Below are 14,415 nucleotides of genomic sequence, written 5' to 3'. Positions count from 1 at the left end.
AAATATAGCTGGTGCGTTGCATAATCCGAAAGGCATTCTCTGGTATGCAAGGATTTCAGAAGGGCAGGTAAATGTGATTTTCTCCACATCTTCGGGAGCAATGGGTATTTGATTGTACCCCGAGTATCCATCTAAGAAGCAGTAGCATCCATGCCTTGACACCTTCTCCAACATATGATCAATGAAAGGAAGAGGGAAGTGATCCTTCCTTTTTGCATCATTTAGCCTTCGGTAGTCAATGCACATCCTCCAACCAATAACTGTTCTGGTGGAATTAGCTCGTTGTCCTCATTTTTCACCACCGTCATGTCCTCTTTTTCGGCACAACCTATACGGGGCTGATCCATTGGCTGTCAGAGATGGGAAATATTATACTTGCATCCAACAATTTGAGTATCTCTTTATGCACCACCTCCTCAAGGTTTTTGTTCAATTTGCGCTGGGGTTGCATTACCGGTTTGCTCCCTTCTTCTAACAGGATCTTATGCATGTAGATTGTGGTGCTGATCCCCTAAATATCGGTTATACTCCAATCGATTGCCTTTTTTTGCTTCCGTAGCAACTTCACAAGCATGTGTTCCTGTTCACCTATCAAATCAACAACAACAATCACAGGAAATTTGTTAGTCTCCAAAAAAGCATATTTCAAATGTGTCGGGAGTACTTTCAATTCCAGCTTCGGATTGATCTTTTCTTTCTCGAATTCTTCTTCATTTACCACTTGGTTCTCATCTTCTAGTGCCTTAACTTCCTTCTTGATTTCAGGATCTTCATCATCTGTTGTGTTTGATTGACTAATACATCTCCCTAATGAATCACCTACCAGCTTATCCAGCTTGTGTTGTTCAGCTAACTCTCCCACCACATCCAGTTTGAGACAAGCGTAGGCAGATGCCTCATCACACGGGTATTTCATCATTCTCTTCATTTGAAACACCACTTTTTTGTTTCCCACTCTTAGCATGAGTTGCCTCTCATATATATCACGAATAGCCCTGCCAGTGCAAAGGAATGGTCTCCCCAGGATTAGAGGTACCTCCTTATTCACTTCCATGTCTACCACGATGAAGTCTACTGGAAAAAGAAATTTGTCCACCCTCACCAAAATGTCCTCAATTATGCCCTATGGTATGATCATGGTCTGATCAGCCAGTTGCAAGGATACCTGCACAGATTTAATCACTCCTAGTTCTTCTTCCAACTTCTTGAACACCGATAATGGCATCAAGTTAATGGATGCACCTGAATCGCACAAGGCTTTGTCAAACTTTTTGCTACTCAATGAGCAGGGTATAGTGAAACTGCTTAGATTCCCACACTTTTGAGAAATTTTGTTTTGTAGAATGGTATTGCAGTGGGAATTGAGTTTGACCACTTTCGTTTCCCTGAGCTTCCTTTTGCTTGAAAGGATTCCCTTCAGGAATTTTGTATAGGCTGGTATCTGTGTGAGCACCTCGGTGAATGAGATATTCATATATAATTGTTTCGGCATCTCCAAGAATTTCCCAAAGCATTTGTCTAGTTTCTCCCACTTCATCTTTTGAGGAAAGGGTAACACTGGCATGTGCTTGCTTTCCTCAATTGCACTGCTTAATATTTGCTTATCAACCTCCTTGCTGCTAATATCTTCCTTAGGGAGAGATTCACCAATTTTCTATTCTTCTGCTATCTCGGTTGAGTTGATATCCTTCTCAGCCCTTGGTTTTGTATTGGGCTCTGCTAATGTTTTCCCACTCCTGAGGGATACAACCTTGATTGTGTCTTTTGGATTCTTCTCAGTGTCTGCCGGCAAAGTCCCCGGAGCCCTTTCTGACAACAATGATGCGAGCTGCCCCATTTCTCTTTCTAGATTGCGGATGGTTGTGCCTTGCTCCCGAATAGCGGTCCCTTGAGTCTCAAATTTTTCATCTAATTTATTTATGAATGTCTTCATTAGATCTTCTAAAATTGAGTAGTTGGGTTGTGGAGGCTGGTATGGTTGCCTCTGTTGGTTCTAGAAGACAGGAGGTCCTTGCACTGGTGCTCTAGGATTTGGCTGCTGCCATGAGTTCAAGCTACCATTTGAAGAACTCCATAAGAACCCTGTATGTCTCTGTCCCATAAAATTGAAATTACCACCTCCTTGGTAGTTGCCTCTGTTAAAATTCCCTGATGCCTTAACTTCTTCTTCTGCGGTGAATGTTTGGCACTCATGAGTTGGGTGTCCCAATCCATAGATGCCACATCCCACATGTGGTTGATTTTTCACCTGAGCTATCATCAATTTCTTGATGTCCTTAGTCATAACTGCAATTTGAGCCTGCATTGCTACCGATGATTCTACTTGGTGCACCCCCGCTGATCTTCTTCAATTCCCTTGGTCAATGGACTATTGTTTTGCGTCTTCAGATAGTTCATTTAGAAGTGTGACAATCTCTTCAAGAGTTTTCTTCATCAGAGAACCTACGATCTCACTATTCAGAAATTGTCACACTATTTAGAAGTGTGACAATTGTTTTGAATGGTCTGGATGACTCCCTGTTTGAGTTCAAAATTGTTAGTATCAATGGGCGGGGGCCTCACACTAGACTATTGTTGGTTGTACACCTGTCTGTCATAATCTCCTAAAGACCTCCCAGGTTTAGGAGGTGCATTTTCAAATTCATCTTCGATCATAGTTCGGTTAGGATTGTACCTTCGATCCTCGTCGACTATTTCATCTGTAACTCTACGGGCTGCTTCAGCTGCTAATCATGCTTCCTGTTGCTGAGCTGCTAATTAGTGGGGATTTTGACTATTTATTAGCACCTTTAGGCTTTTGTTTTAGTTTGAAAGTATTGAATTGTGTTTCCGAAACTAATGATTGTGCAAAATTATAGAAATACTGGAAGTTGGACTCTCGAGATGAAATTCGACTAAAAAGGAGTAGTCTAAACACAAGGCAATAAAGGGCACAAAAGCATGCAACTATTATGGACCACATAAGAGTGCCTTGAGGCCGCAGTTCTAAATATGCGGACCACTGAAATGTTGCCTCACGGTCACAGTTTAGAATTGTGCGTCCGTAGAATCCCAGCTCCTGCCAGATGAAGAAGTCTACGGACCGCACATGGAATGGTGCGGCCGCAGAACCTCTCGAGGGGCATTTTTGTCCAAAATTTTCAAACTTGTATAAATAGAAGAGTTTCACAAAATTAGGTCAAGTTTGAACATCAGCAATTACTGTAGCCGTTTTTCTTTTCCATTTTTGGAAGTTTACTTTACTTTGGTGTATTTTACAATAGAGTTAATTATTTTAAGCTATCATTATGAGTTTAATTAGTCTTTCTTCTTCATTTTCTTCACACCAAAGTATGAGTAGCTAGATTTCTACTAGGGCTGTGACCCAACCCTAGTGTGTTAATCTTATGGGTACTTAATTTAGTACTTGTTTATGATTGAGTATTTACTATTTAGCTTATTTCATGCTTTAATTTAAGAAATTAATGGTTGCAAACATTAGTTCATGCCTATTTGACTTAGTCTCTTCTTGAGAAAGAGAGACCTAGTCTAGGACAACTTGTCTAACAAGGAATTGGGTCAATTGAGAGATTGATTTACCCAATTAAAGGATTCAACCTAGAGATAGTAATAACCCGAATTGAGATTTTATCAACTGTTTTGTGTGATACCCATTTGGTCTTGAGAAAGCCAAATTGGACAAAATCACTCTCTGACTGAGAGGTATTGAGTGGGTAATTTAGAGTTGATAGTTATAATACACCCCAATTAATAGAACAAGCATTAAAATCTTTATCCCATTAGGCAAACACCTAGGTAATGGTCCTAGCCCTAGGCTTTTTATCAATTTGGAAACCCCCCCAAAAAGAGTTATATCTAGTTTTCTTTCTTTATTTGGAAATCAATAGAGTAAAAATTAGAAATAGAAAACCAATCTTTTTGTGGAAGTGGAATCTTGATAATTCAATCACGCACATTGAAGTATATACCCCTAACTCCCATCTTTGCTCCCTGTGGATTCAACCCCGACTCTTAGTTGGGTTTCTATAATTGCAAACAACCGTTTCATACTTCTTTTGAGGTGTGAAATTGGACGCGATCAATTTTTGGCGTCATTGCCAGGGAGTTAAAAATGGTGTTAGCTATATATTTGGATGTATTTTTGGAGTATCCTTTTTTCTTTCCGTTGTTACTGACTTGTTTGAGAAATTATAGGATGTGGACATTGAGGATGACCAAGTGGATGAGGTTCCTCTTGAACCTAAAGCCAATAGAAGAGGCCGAGTGCCTCATGAAAATGTTCCCGTTTCACCCCCACCTTCACCACGAGTGGATTCACATCGGGTGTTACCGAATGAAGGATATGGAAGTGCCACAGTCCCTCCCCTTATTAGGGCGAACAACTTTCAAATCATCAACGTGATGCTCACTTTGCTAGAGCAACGAGGTTTCTTCACCGGTACTACAAAACAAAATGCTTCAAAACATTTGAACGGGTTTGTGAACACTTTTTGGGGGAGCAAACAAACAAATATCTCCGAGGATGCATTGAGGCTAAGGCTTTTTCCTTTCTCTCTACGGGGTAAAGCTTTAGATTGATTGGAACGTTTGCCGAACCATTCCATTCACACTTGGGATGAGTTGGCGGAAAATTTTATTTCTAAGTTCTTCTCTCTGGGGCACATGGCTACACATCAGGATGAGATTTTGGCATTTAAGCAATAGCTAAATAAACCACTACACGAGATATGGGAACACTATCGAACAATGGTTATGGAATGTCCCAACAACAATATGATGGAGAACATGATTCAACAAACTTTCTATCATGGGATCAACACAACCAACCAATGTGTAGTGAATCAACTTGCCTGTGGTAACTTCATGACTACGCCTTATGCGGAGGCGTGTGAGATTTTGGATAAAATGGTAGAAACATCATCGGTATGGAAATCTCGGGCTAATGTTCCACAAGGTGATCCCAATGTGATCCACCTTCACAAAGAGTTACATGACCATGGGAAAGCCATTGCCGAATTGACTACCACCATGAATCAACTAGCAAAGGCTCAACTTCAATAAGTGCAGCATCCTAAGCAAGTCAATGCCATGGAAGGAGTGAACATGATGATGAACAAAAGAAGAACAAAGGGTCCACTAGTGCAAGAGGATAATAGTTTTGATCAAGATGATTCTTACAATGATCAAGAAGAGGAGGTGTAATATGTGAACAACTTTCAAGGGCAACGAAAAACAACTTCCAAGGCCCAAGCCAACAACAATGGTGACCTTAAAACATCAAGGCAATTGGAATTCTCACAAATAAGGAAATTGGAGTGGTAGAAACAATCAAGAAAATTGGAATAGTGGAAACAATCAAGGGAATTGGAATAACAATAATAATCAAGGAAATTGGGGAGGTAACAATCAAGGCAGATGGAACAATAATCAAGGAAATCGGGGGTCGGGTTTTCAAAGGACCCCGATGTATCAACAACCGAACAACCCGCCTCCTTATCTTTCAAATGGTCCTAGTTCTTCAACTAATGAGATGGGGCATATTGAGAACATGTTCAAGCAAATGATGGAAAAGAATGCTGATTCGGATGCGCAACTTGCCTAACACAACACATCGATCCGCAACTTAGAATTGCAAATGAGGAAAATCTCTCAAGCTCTCAATTCTCATCTTTAGGGGGCACTACCAAGTGACTGTGGTGAACCCAAAGGGTGGGAACAACACGGGGCATGCCATGGCTGTTACTACAAGAAGTGAAAGAGGTGGGAATGCACCCATCTCAAGTCAAAGGCAACTTGTGGATGACGAGCAAGTGGTACCAGAAGAAGAGGCCCCGGACGGTGTGGTTCAAACAAATGATGAAGTTCGGATTGGTGTTGATGATTGTGTGGAAGAGACTCAAGAGCAGGTGAACCCGTCTAGGGATCACGTTATTGACATACCGGAATCGGTAGTGCAAAAGGCTAAGGCACCATTGCCTAAGCCTCCACCTCCATATACTCAAATACTTTCCAAACAAAATGGCAAGAATCAATTCAAAAATTTCATTCAAATGATGAAAAGTCTCTCAATCAATGTGCCATTAGTTGAAGCTTTGGAACAAGTGCCTGGTTATGCAAAGTTTATGAAGGATCTTGTGACAAAGAAGCAGTCAATGAATTTTGAAACTATCAAGGTCACTCATCAAGTGAGTGTAATTGTTCACCCAATGGCTCCTAAATTGGAAGATCCCGATGCTTTCACAATTCCGGGTCTGCTAAAACTCTTTGTGATCTTGGAACATGTATCAATTTGATGCCATATTCGATTTTCAAGACCTTGGGAATTGGGAAACCAAGACCCACCTCTATGAGATTGCAAATGGCTGATCGTACCATGAAGAGATATTTGGGAGTGATTGAAGATGTCTTGGTTTGTGTTGATAAATTCTTTCTTACGGTGAATTTTGTCATTCTAGATTGTGAAGTTGATTATGAGGTGTCAATTATTATTGGAAGACCTTTCCTTGCTACGGGGAAGGCTCTTTGTGATGTTGAAGCCGGAGAACTCACTTTCCGAGTGGGTGATGAAAAAGTGATTTTTTCATGTGTGTAAATTCACGTGGCAACCAAATAGCAATGCGGTGTGTTCTTTTGTGGACTTGGTGACCGGTGTTATTGTTGATAATACAAGTTCTATAATCAATGTTGGTGATATGTTGGAGGCCGTCTTGCTCAACTTTGATGATGACGAGATGGGTGGCTTCATGGAATGTGTGAACTCTCTGCAAGGAATGGGGTCGTATAATTATGCACCTCGGAAACTATCATTGGATCTTGAAAATAGGAAGACTCCTCCTACAAAGCCTTCCATTGAAGAGCCTCCTACCTTGGAGTTGAAGCCATTGCCTCCACATCTTCGGCATGAATTTCTTGGCCCTTGTTCTACTTTTCCAGTTATTCTTTCCTCTTGTTTGACTAACGTGCGGGTAGATTCTACATTGGCGGTGCTACATAAGAGGAAGAATACTATTTGTTGGACATTGGTGAATATTTGGGGAATAAGCCCCGCATTTTGCATGCATAGGATGAACTTGGAGGAAGCTGCAAAACCATCTATTGAATATCAAAGGAGACTAAATAAGGCAATGCAAGAAGTTGTCAAAAAGGAGATTATCAAGTGGTTCGATGCTGAGGTTGTCTAGTTCATGGACTTCTCCGGTTTAATGTGTCCCAAAGAAGGAGGCATGATGGTGGTCACCAATGACAAGAATGAGTTGATTCCTACAAGAACAGTGACCGGTTGGAGAGTGTATGGACTATCGTAAGCTCAACAAAGTCATAAGGAAGGATCATTTTCCACTTCTTTTCCTTGACCAAATACTTGATAGGTTGGCCGGCCGTGATATCTATTGCTTTCTTGATGGGTATTCGGGCTACAACTAAATCCTTATTTCTCTGAAAGATCAAGAGAAAACAAATTTTACATGTTCCTATGGTACTTTTGCCTTCAAGCGGATGCCATTTGGTTTGTGTAATGCGCCAACGACTTTTCAAAGGTGTATGATGGCTATCTTCATGGACATGGTAGAGGACTACCTTGAAGTTTTCATGGATGACTTCTCGGTGGTTAGGGATTCTTTTGATGATTGTCTTGCAAATTTAGATAAAATGTTGGTAAAATGTGAAGAAACGAATTTGGTGCTCGATTAGGAGAAGTGTCATTTCATGGTCAAGGAAGGAATTGTCCTTGGCCACAAGATCTCAAAGAATGGAATTGAATTTGACAAGGCAAATATTGAGGTGATTTCTAAACTTTCACCTCCAACTTCAGTAAAAGGTGTACGGAGTTTCTTTGGCCACGCAGGGTTTTACCGGTGTTTCATCAAAGATTTCTCTAAGGTTGTGAACCCGTTATGCAAGCTTCTTGAGAAAGATGCTAATTTTAACTTCAATGATGATTGCATGAGAGACTTCGAATTGTTAAAGTTCAAGTTGACAACCACTCCCATCATCACCGCTCCAAATTGGAGTGTCCCTTTTGAACTCATGTGTGATGCTAGTGACATAGCGGTTGGGGCTGTTTTGGGGCAACACATCAACAAGATTTTTCATCTGGTCTACTATGTTAGTAATGCCATGAATGGTTCCAAAGTCAACTATACCATTATGGAGAAAGAGCTCATTGCAATTATGTTTGCAATTGAGAAGTTTCGCCCGTACTTGATGGGTGCAAAAGTTATTGTCCACACGGAACATACGACACTTCGTTATCTTATGAGCTAGAAATATTCCAAATCTCGGTTTATGAGATGGGTGATTTTGTTGCAAGAGTTTGATATTGACATCCAGGATAGAAAAGGAAGTGAAAACCAAGTGGCGGACCACTTGTCTCGTTTGGAGGAGAAGAGGATGCCACATGATGGCCTTGAAATCAATGACTCCTTCCCCTATGAGAAACTCTTGGATATTTTAATGAAGGAGGTGCCATGGTTTGTGAATCTAGAAAATTTCCTTGTATGTGGAATTATCCCGGATGAGGTCTCTTCAAACCAAAGGAAGAAGCTCAAACAGTATTGTCAAGATTATTATTGGAATGAACCATACCTTTTTCGGATTTACATGGATGGGGTGATTAGAAGATGTGTACCGAAAGAAGATCAAGGTGAAATTCTTTGGGCTTGTCATTCTTCGCCATATGGTGGTCACCATGGTGGAGCAAGAACGACAGCCAAAGTGCTAAGTTGCGGTTTCTATTGGCCCACTCTTTACAAGGATGCAAGTGATTTAGTGAAAATATGTGATGAATGTCAAAGGGCCGGTGGAATCTCAAAGAAAAATGAAATGCCTCTCACTACCATTTTGGAGATTGATATCTTTGATGTGTGGGGTATTGACTTCATGAGTCCTTTTGTGATTTCTTGTGGAAACACCTACATCTTGGTCGCGGTTGATTATGTGTCTAAATGGGTTGAGGTCATTGCTCTACCCAACAATGAAGCGAGAAGTGTGGTGGCGTTCTTGAAGAAGAATATTTTCAAAAGGTTTGGTACTCCGCGAGCTATCATAAGCAATGAGGGTCGCATTTTTTACAATAAGGCTTTTAACACTTTACTAAGTAAGTATGGTGTTACTCATAAAGTCACGACTCCTTATCATCCACAAGCAAGCGGTCAAGTGGAGGTCTCCAACCGGGAGATAAAGAGTATTTTGTCCAAAACAGTGAATGCTAACCGGACGGATTGGTCCAAGAAGCTTGATGATGCATTATGGGCTTATTAGATGGCTTACAAAACACCTATCGAAATGTCGCCATGCCAGTTGGTGTTCAGAAAAGCTTGTCATCTTTCGGTGGAACTTGAGCACAAAGCCATGTGGGCTCTAAAGAAGTTGAATCTTGATTGGGATGTAGCCGCTAACTTGAGGGTTGCACATTTGAATGAATTGGATGAGTTCCGACATCATGCTTATGCAAGTTTGTCCTTGTACAAATAAAATATGAAATATCTTCATGACAAATATATTTGAAACAAAGAGTTCAAGGTGGACGATCTCGTATTGTTGTTCAACTCGAGGTTGAGGATGTTTCCCAAAAAGTTAAAGTCTAAATGAAGTGGTCCTTTTGAAATTGTGGGTGTGACTCCTTTTAGTGCATTGGACTTGAAGAACAAAAACAATGAGGTATTCCGAGTCAATGATCACCGGGTGAAGCACTATTTGGGAAAAGTTGGAGATGGCCATGTCGTGGAGGTGATTTATTTGAACTGATAGCATTCTGCATCATGCTGCGACATTAAATCAGGTGCTTCTTAGGAGGCAACCCGTGTTTCTTTTTCTTTTTCTTTTCTTTCTTTGTAGTTAGATGTTACTTTTGTGCTAACTTGGTTTGAAATGTGCTACAGGGATGTGTGTACTGTACAGGAATGGAAACCTGGCTAAGTGTGCAAGAATTGAGGACCGCAGTTGAATTGTGCGGTCCATACTTTTACAGTTGCTGTAACAAAAGTGCTCTGCGGCCGTACAATTAACTTGTGGACTGCACAAATGGAAGGTGAAAATTGCCAACTCTCTAAAGTTGGCCTGTCAGAAAATGGTCGATCTGCGGCCGTAATAGGATTTCTACGACCGCAACAGGGGATTCACGGCCGCACACACAATTCTGCGGACCGCAAAACAAAAGGGCAACTTAAGCCCCCTAGTAACAGAGTGTGAACCGCAATTGAAATTCTACGGCCGCACTCACCCCTCTTTCCCTTACCACTATCGAAAGTATAAATAGAGGGCTAGGGCCACTGTTGATAACTCATCCCTTGCACTCATTCACATCTGGTATGCTTCAATTCCTTGTTAGAATTTTTTATTTTTTAGTTTAAACTGTAGATTTTTAAATATTTTTAGGCCATTTGTCATAGAACTCAATTGTACAACCATGTGGGGGTAAATCGGTAGTAGGTCAACTAGTTCATGCTCTATGGGGAATGGGTCAATAGATTTTCATACTTGTATGTTGTTTCCATGTAAAAGTTTGTGCACAAATTTCAAGCCTTAGATAAAAGTACTGACATGTTCATAATTGTTTGAAATCTGCACCACACAAGAAATTGTGCGGCCTGTAGAAGTTGAGTCTAGGGTAACTCTAGGAACGAATGGGTCTACGGCCGAAAGGAAAATTGTGCGGACCGCAGAATTTCCATTGTGGCCACAAAATAGCTATTTCACTGTGTCCATAGAAGTGTGCATATTTCTAATTCAACGTGTGACTGCAAGACAAAATGTGCAGTTTGCAGAAAACATATTGCGACCGCACATCAGCTAATTCTCCGTCATCAGAGAGTTGGCATATTTTTGGTTTATGAATTGCGACTGCAATGAAAAATGTGTGGACCGCACTTCACATCTGCGACCGCAAGAGAGAATTGTGCGGTCCACAAAGCCAAATCTGCGGCCGCGAGGAAAAATGTGCGGACCGCAGATCCCTGTCCTGCAAGCATATTTCAATTGTGTTCCTCACTGTGCCTTTTGGTGTGCCCTTACATAACTCATTATATGTCTGAACTTGGATTGCAACTAACAATCGGCTTTGCTTGGTATAGGAAATGGTTCTATTTAGAGGCAGAGGCAATACTTCGAAAGGAAGAGGTGAACCTTCCAGGGGTCGAGGCAAGAGTACAAAAGACAATCACAAAGAAACCTACAACCGGCAGAGGGAGAGGTGCAGAACTTTGCGAGACCAAATCTTATGTCCCATCTAGGGAAGCATCAGAGGGAAACTTTGCCTCTGTACAAGAGCAGTCGACTGTTCAGTCAAGGACGCCAGGGAGGTATCAACTCAAGGATGAGTCGTCCTCATCTCATAGCATTTCTGAGGGATCGAAAAGTGCTAGTCAAGCTTCTGAGCCATCCACTACACCTGTCCCTGAGGCACCAGATACATCAGTTCAGGACATCCCCGATGATGGCAGATGGGGAGATGCTACAGTTGTCGGCCTTGAAAGGTCGAAGAAGAAAGATGTATGGGAGGACCGCTTTGTCATCTTGGCCGCCTTCTCCAGCTTCCGTGAATGGTGGCCAGTGAGGTCGCTCACTCTTGAGCGGCAGTTTCAGTTGAAAGACCTGGAGAGGTATAACCCAGGAGTATTAAGATAGTTTAGAAAACTCAAAGGGCGGATGTGGTTTACCCAGAGCGTGGTGGACGCCAAGGAATACCTTGTCCAGGAATTCTACACCAATGTGGTGCATATCAAGAAAGGGACAAAGGTGACGAAAGTGAGAAACCTCAAAGTGCGATTTGATCAGCACACATTGAACACACACTTGGGATTTTATGATGTGGAGCCCACAAAGTACTTAGAGAAGTGTGCAATTGGGGATGCAAATCGTCCTTGGCTAGCAGAGATTCTAGCAGCTCCTGGGCCACCACCACCATGGATTACAACATGGGTTTCTATTCACAGGAACACTATGAGCTTTGAGGAAAAAGGGTGGCAAACCTTTGTCTGCAGCAGACTAGACCCGTGCCAGAATGAGACCTATCTTCCGATCCCTTGGGCGGTTATAGTTGTTTATATCATGACCGGGTACTCTATCAATGTGGGTGCCGTGATGTCGGCCAACATCTCTGTGATCGCTCGGCAAGCTGACACGTCCTACCCGTATCCCAACACTATTACAGAGTATCTCACGGATGCGAGGGTAGAGCCGATGGACTTTGATACAAAGGTGTGGCCAAAGAAGCCTTTCTCATGGTACTCGCTGATGGATGCACAAAACCCTAAGAGAAAGGGTCAGCCATCTACCACCACAGGCCAGTCTGATGAGCCATCGGTGGTAGTTGTAGAGGCAGTTGATGCTCCATCCTCTTTGGACGAGACTTCATCTAGTGCCGCAGCTATGCCTCCACCACCATCTTCAGTTCCCACTGCAGTTCCTGCCACAGGTTCTACCTTGGCTTTGTAGCCGGTGCCCATGCCTACTGCTCCACTTTCTACGCTGCGAGTCTCCCAGACATTGGCGAGCCTCAACAACTGGATGCAGACAGCCACTGCAAATCTGTCTAACTTATCCAGTACTATTGATGCCCAGTCTTCTATTCAGGCACCTCAGGTTCCCCTAACTGTGGAAGAAACATTGAAGAAGCTCCTGGAGAACCAGAACACCATCATGGCTACCTTGGTACAACACGGGTCAATGATAGAAGAACCGGGCAAAGAAGTAAAGAAGATGAGAAAGTCCAGGATAGTAAGAAGTTAGTGGACAAGCTCCGAAGGCAGGTGGCCAAGCTTGCTGCAGCTGAAGATATTCCGTTTGACATGCTGATTGACCCACACCCTTCAGACCCAGATCCTGCAGCACCATCAACACCGGTGGCACCATATGGCTAGTCTGAGGAGGCAAACTCTATTGCCTACACTACCAAGGCAGTGCATCAGATGTTCACTAACCCAGTCCCACCCAGAGCTGAGAATGATGAGATCTAGTTAGATGAGACTGAGGGTGGTGACATTGCTGTGAACACAGAGGTGTCCAAGAAGCCATATGGAGTTTTCTTCACTCTTCCCTTCCTTCACTCTTATTTTGTTAAGCATTGAGGACAATGCTTATTTTTATTCGGGAAGGGGGGAGGAGTGGAGTTTATTTGATCTTATTTGATGATTCTGAGATATTTGGCTTGTAATAACTTGATACTATTTTCTTCTTCTTCTCTCATTATGCATATATCTTCTTTTTCTCCCTTATTATGTATATTCATTATGCCTTCAATAGTTTTTGCTTTATCGCTTCTTTATGTTTGTTTTCTTATTAGTTAGTGTTTAATTTAGTAGCTTCTTTTTATATTTCAGTAGATAATAAGCCTTTGGTTTTCTTAATGCCACGGTTCTTTCCAAAGGTAGTTATTGTGTGAACATGGTGACTCGTCCCAACGATGGATGGTGTGATAACCTTCTTAAGGGAATGAGTCCGTTTGGTGTTTAGGTAATAATAGTAGTAGTAATGAATAAAAAGACCTAATTATGTCACGCTCGAAAAGTCAATCATGTTTCATTTGGTGCCAACACACTTAACTACGTGCTTATGGTTAAAAATAAGGTTTTTGATAGAAATAGCTCTAGTTAGTGACTTTATGGCTCTTGTGTTGACTTTGGCAACCATCGAGTGGTTTAATTGAACCATAGTGATTTTTAAACTTGAATGTGGCCATTGTGGGCCCTCAACTCTGTCCTTTTTAACAATCCAGTTATGTGAGGGGTGAGATATTTTGTTGCTAGTCCAAGTACCTGTGTGAAAGGTCTAGAACTTGTCCCGAATGTGTTTCAAGTCGAAATCCTAAGTTTTGCTTGGCTTGAAAAGTGATTGTAGGCTTTTCTTGACCCGTTTGAATTTTATATTGCCTACAAATGTTGGTATCCCTAGTCAACCCAATTGAGCCTCGAGCCTCTCTCATTTGATAACCATGTTACAAGCCTTGACCCATTTTGCCGTGACCCTCTCTTGGCACCCGAGCTTTCCTTAACACTCTTGTGAAATAAATGGCTAAAAACGTAAGTTTGGAGGAGAGACGAGGAAATTGAAAAAGGTTTCAAGGCACAAAAAGAGAAAAGAAATGATGAGAAGGAAAGGCAAGAAAAGAAAATAACAAAAAAAAAATGCAAAAAAAAAGTGAATAAGTAGAAAAGTTGAAGGGATTCAAAGAAAGGCAATGATCCCAAACATGGAGAAATATGAATGTAATGATCAAGAAAGAGTGATGTTAAGTCTCTATAGTCCCCCAAGGAAAAGAAAGTACCTCAAGGAATTGGCAAAGTGTGTGCCGAGAAATGAATGATGGAGTGCTTAAGGAAGGTGTAACCACTCAACCATATTGTATCCAACCCTAATCCAAAAGCCTTCATTCAATCCCAAAAGAAGTCCTATTTGATCTCGAGCCGAGTGAGCTTACAT

The 14,415-nt window shown here is 41.7% G+C and overlaps 1 protein-coding gene across 1 annotated transcript; it reads right to left on the bottom strand.

The window, feature by feature from the left end:
* Positions 1–221: 221 nt before the first annotated feature.
* LOC142175740 (uncharacterized) lies at positions 222–1,837 on the bottom strand. The gene is made up of 4 exons (XM_075242722.1): positions 1,751–1,837; positions 1,166–1,630; positions 542–1,123; positions 222–350 (listed from the first exon to the last, which is right to left on the bottom strand). The coding sequence occupies exons 1-4, from the start codon at positions 1,835–1,837 to the stop codon at positions 222–224; spliced, it is 1,263 nt and encodes a 420-aa protein (XP_075098823.1).
* Positions 1,838–14,415: the final 12,578 nt, after the last annotated feature.

This window comes from Nicotiana tabacum, chromosome 22, assembly GCF_000715075.1.
Source record: "Nicotiana tabacum cultivar K326 chromosome 22, ASM71507v2, whole genome shotgun sequence".
NCBI classification, from domain to species: Eukaryota; Viridiplantae; Streptophyta; class Magnoliopsida; order Solanales; family Solanaceae; genus Nicotiana; species Nicotiana tabacum.
The sequence above is the reverse complement of the archived record's forward strand: the minus strand, read 5'-3'. Positions and strand labels throughout refer to the sequence as shown.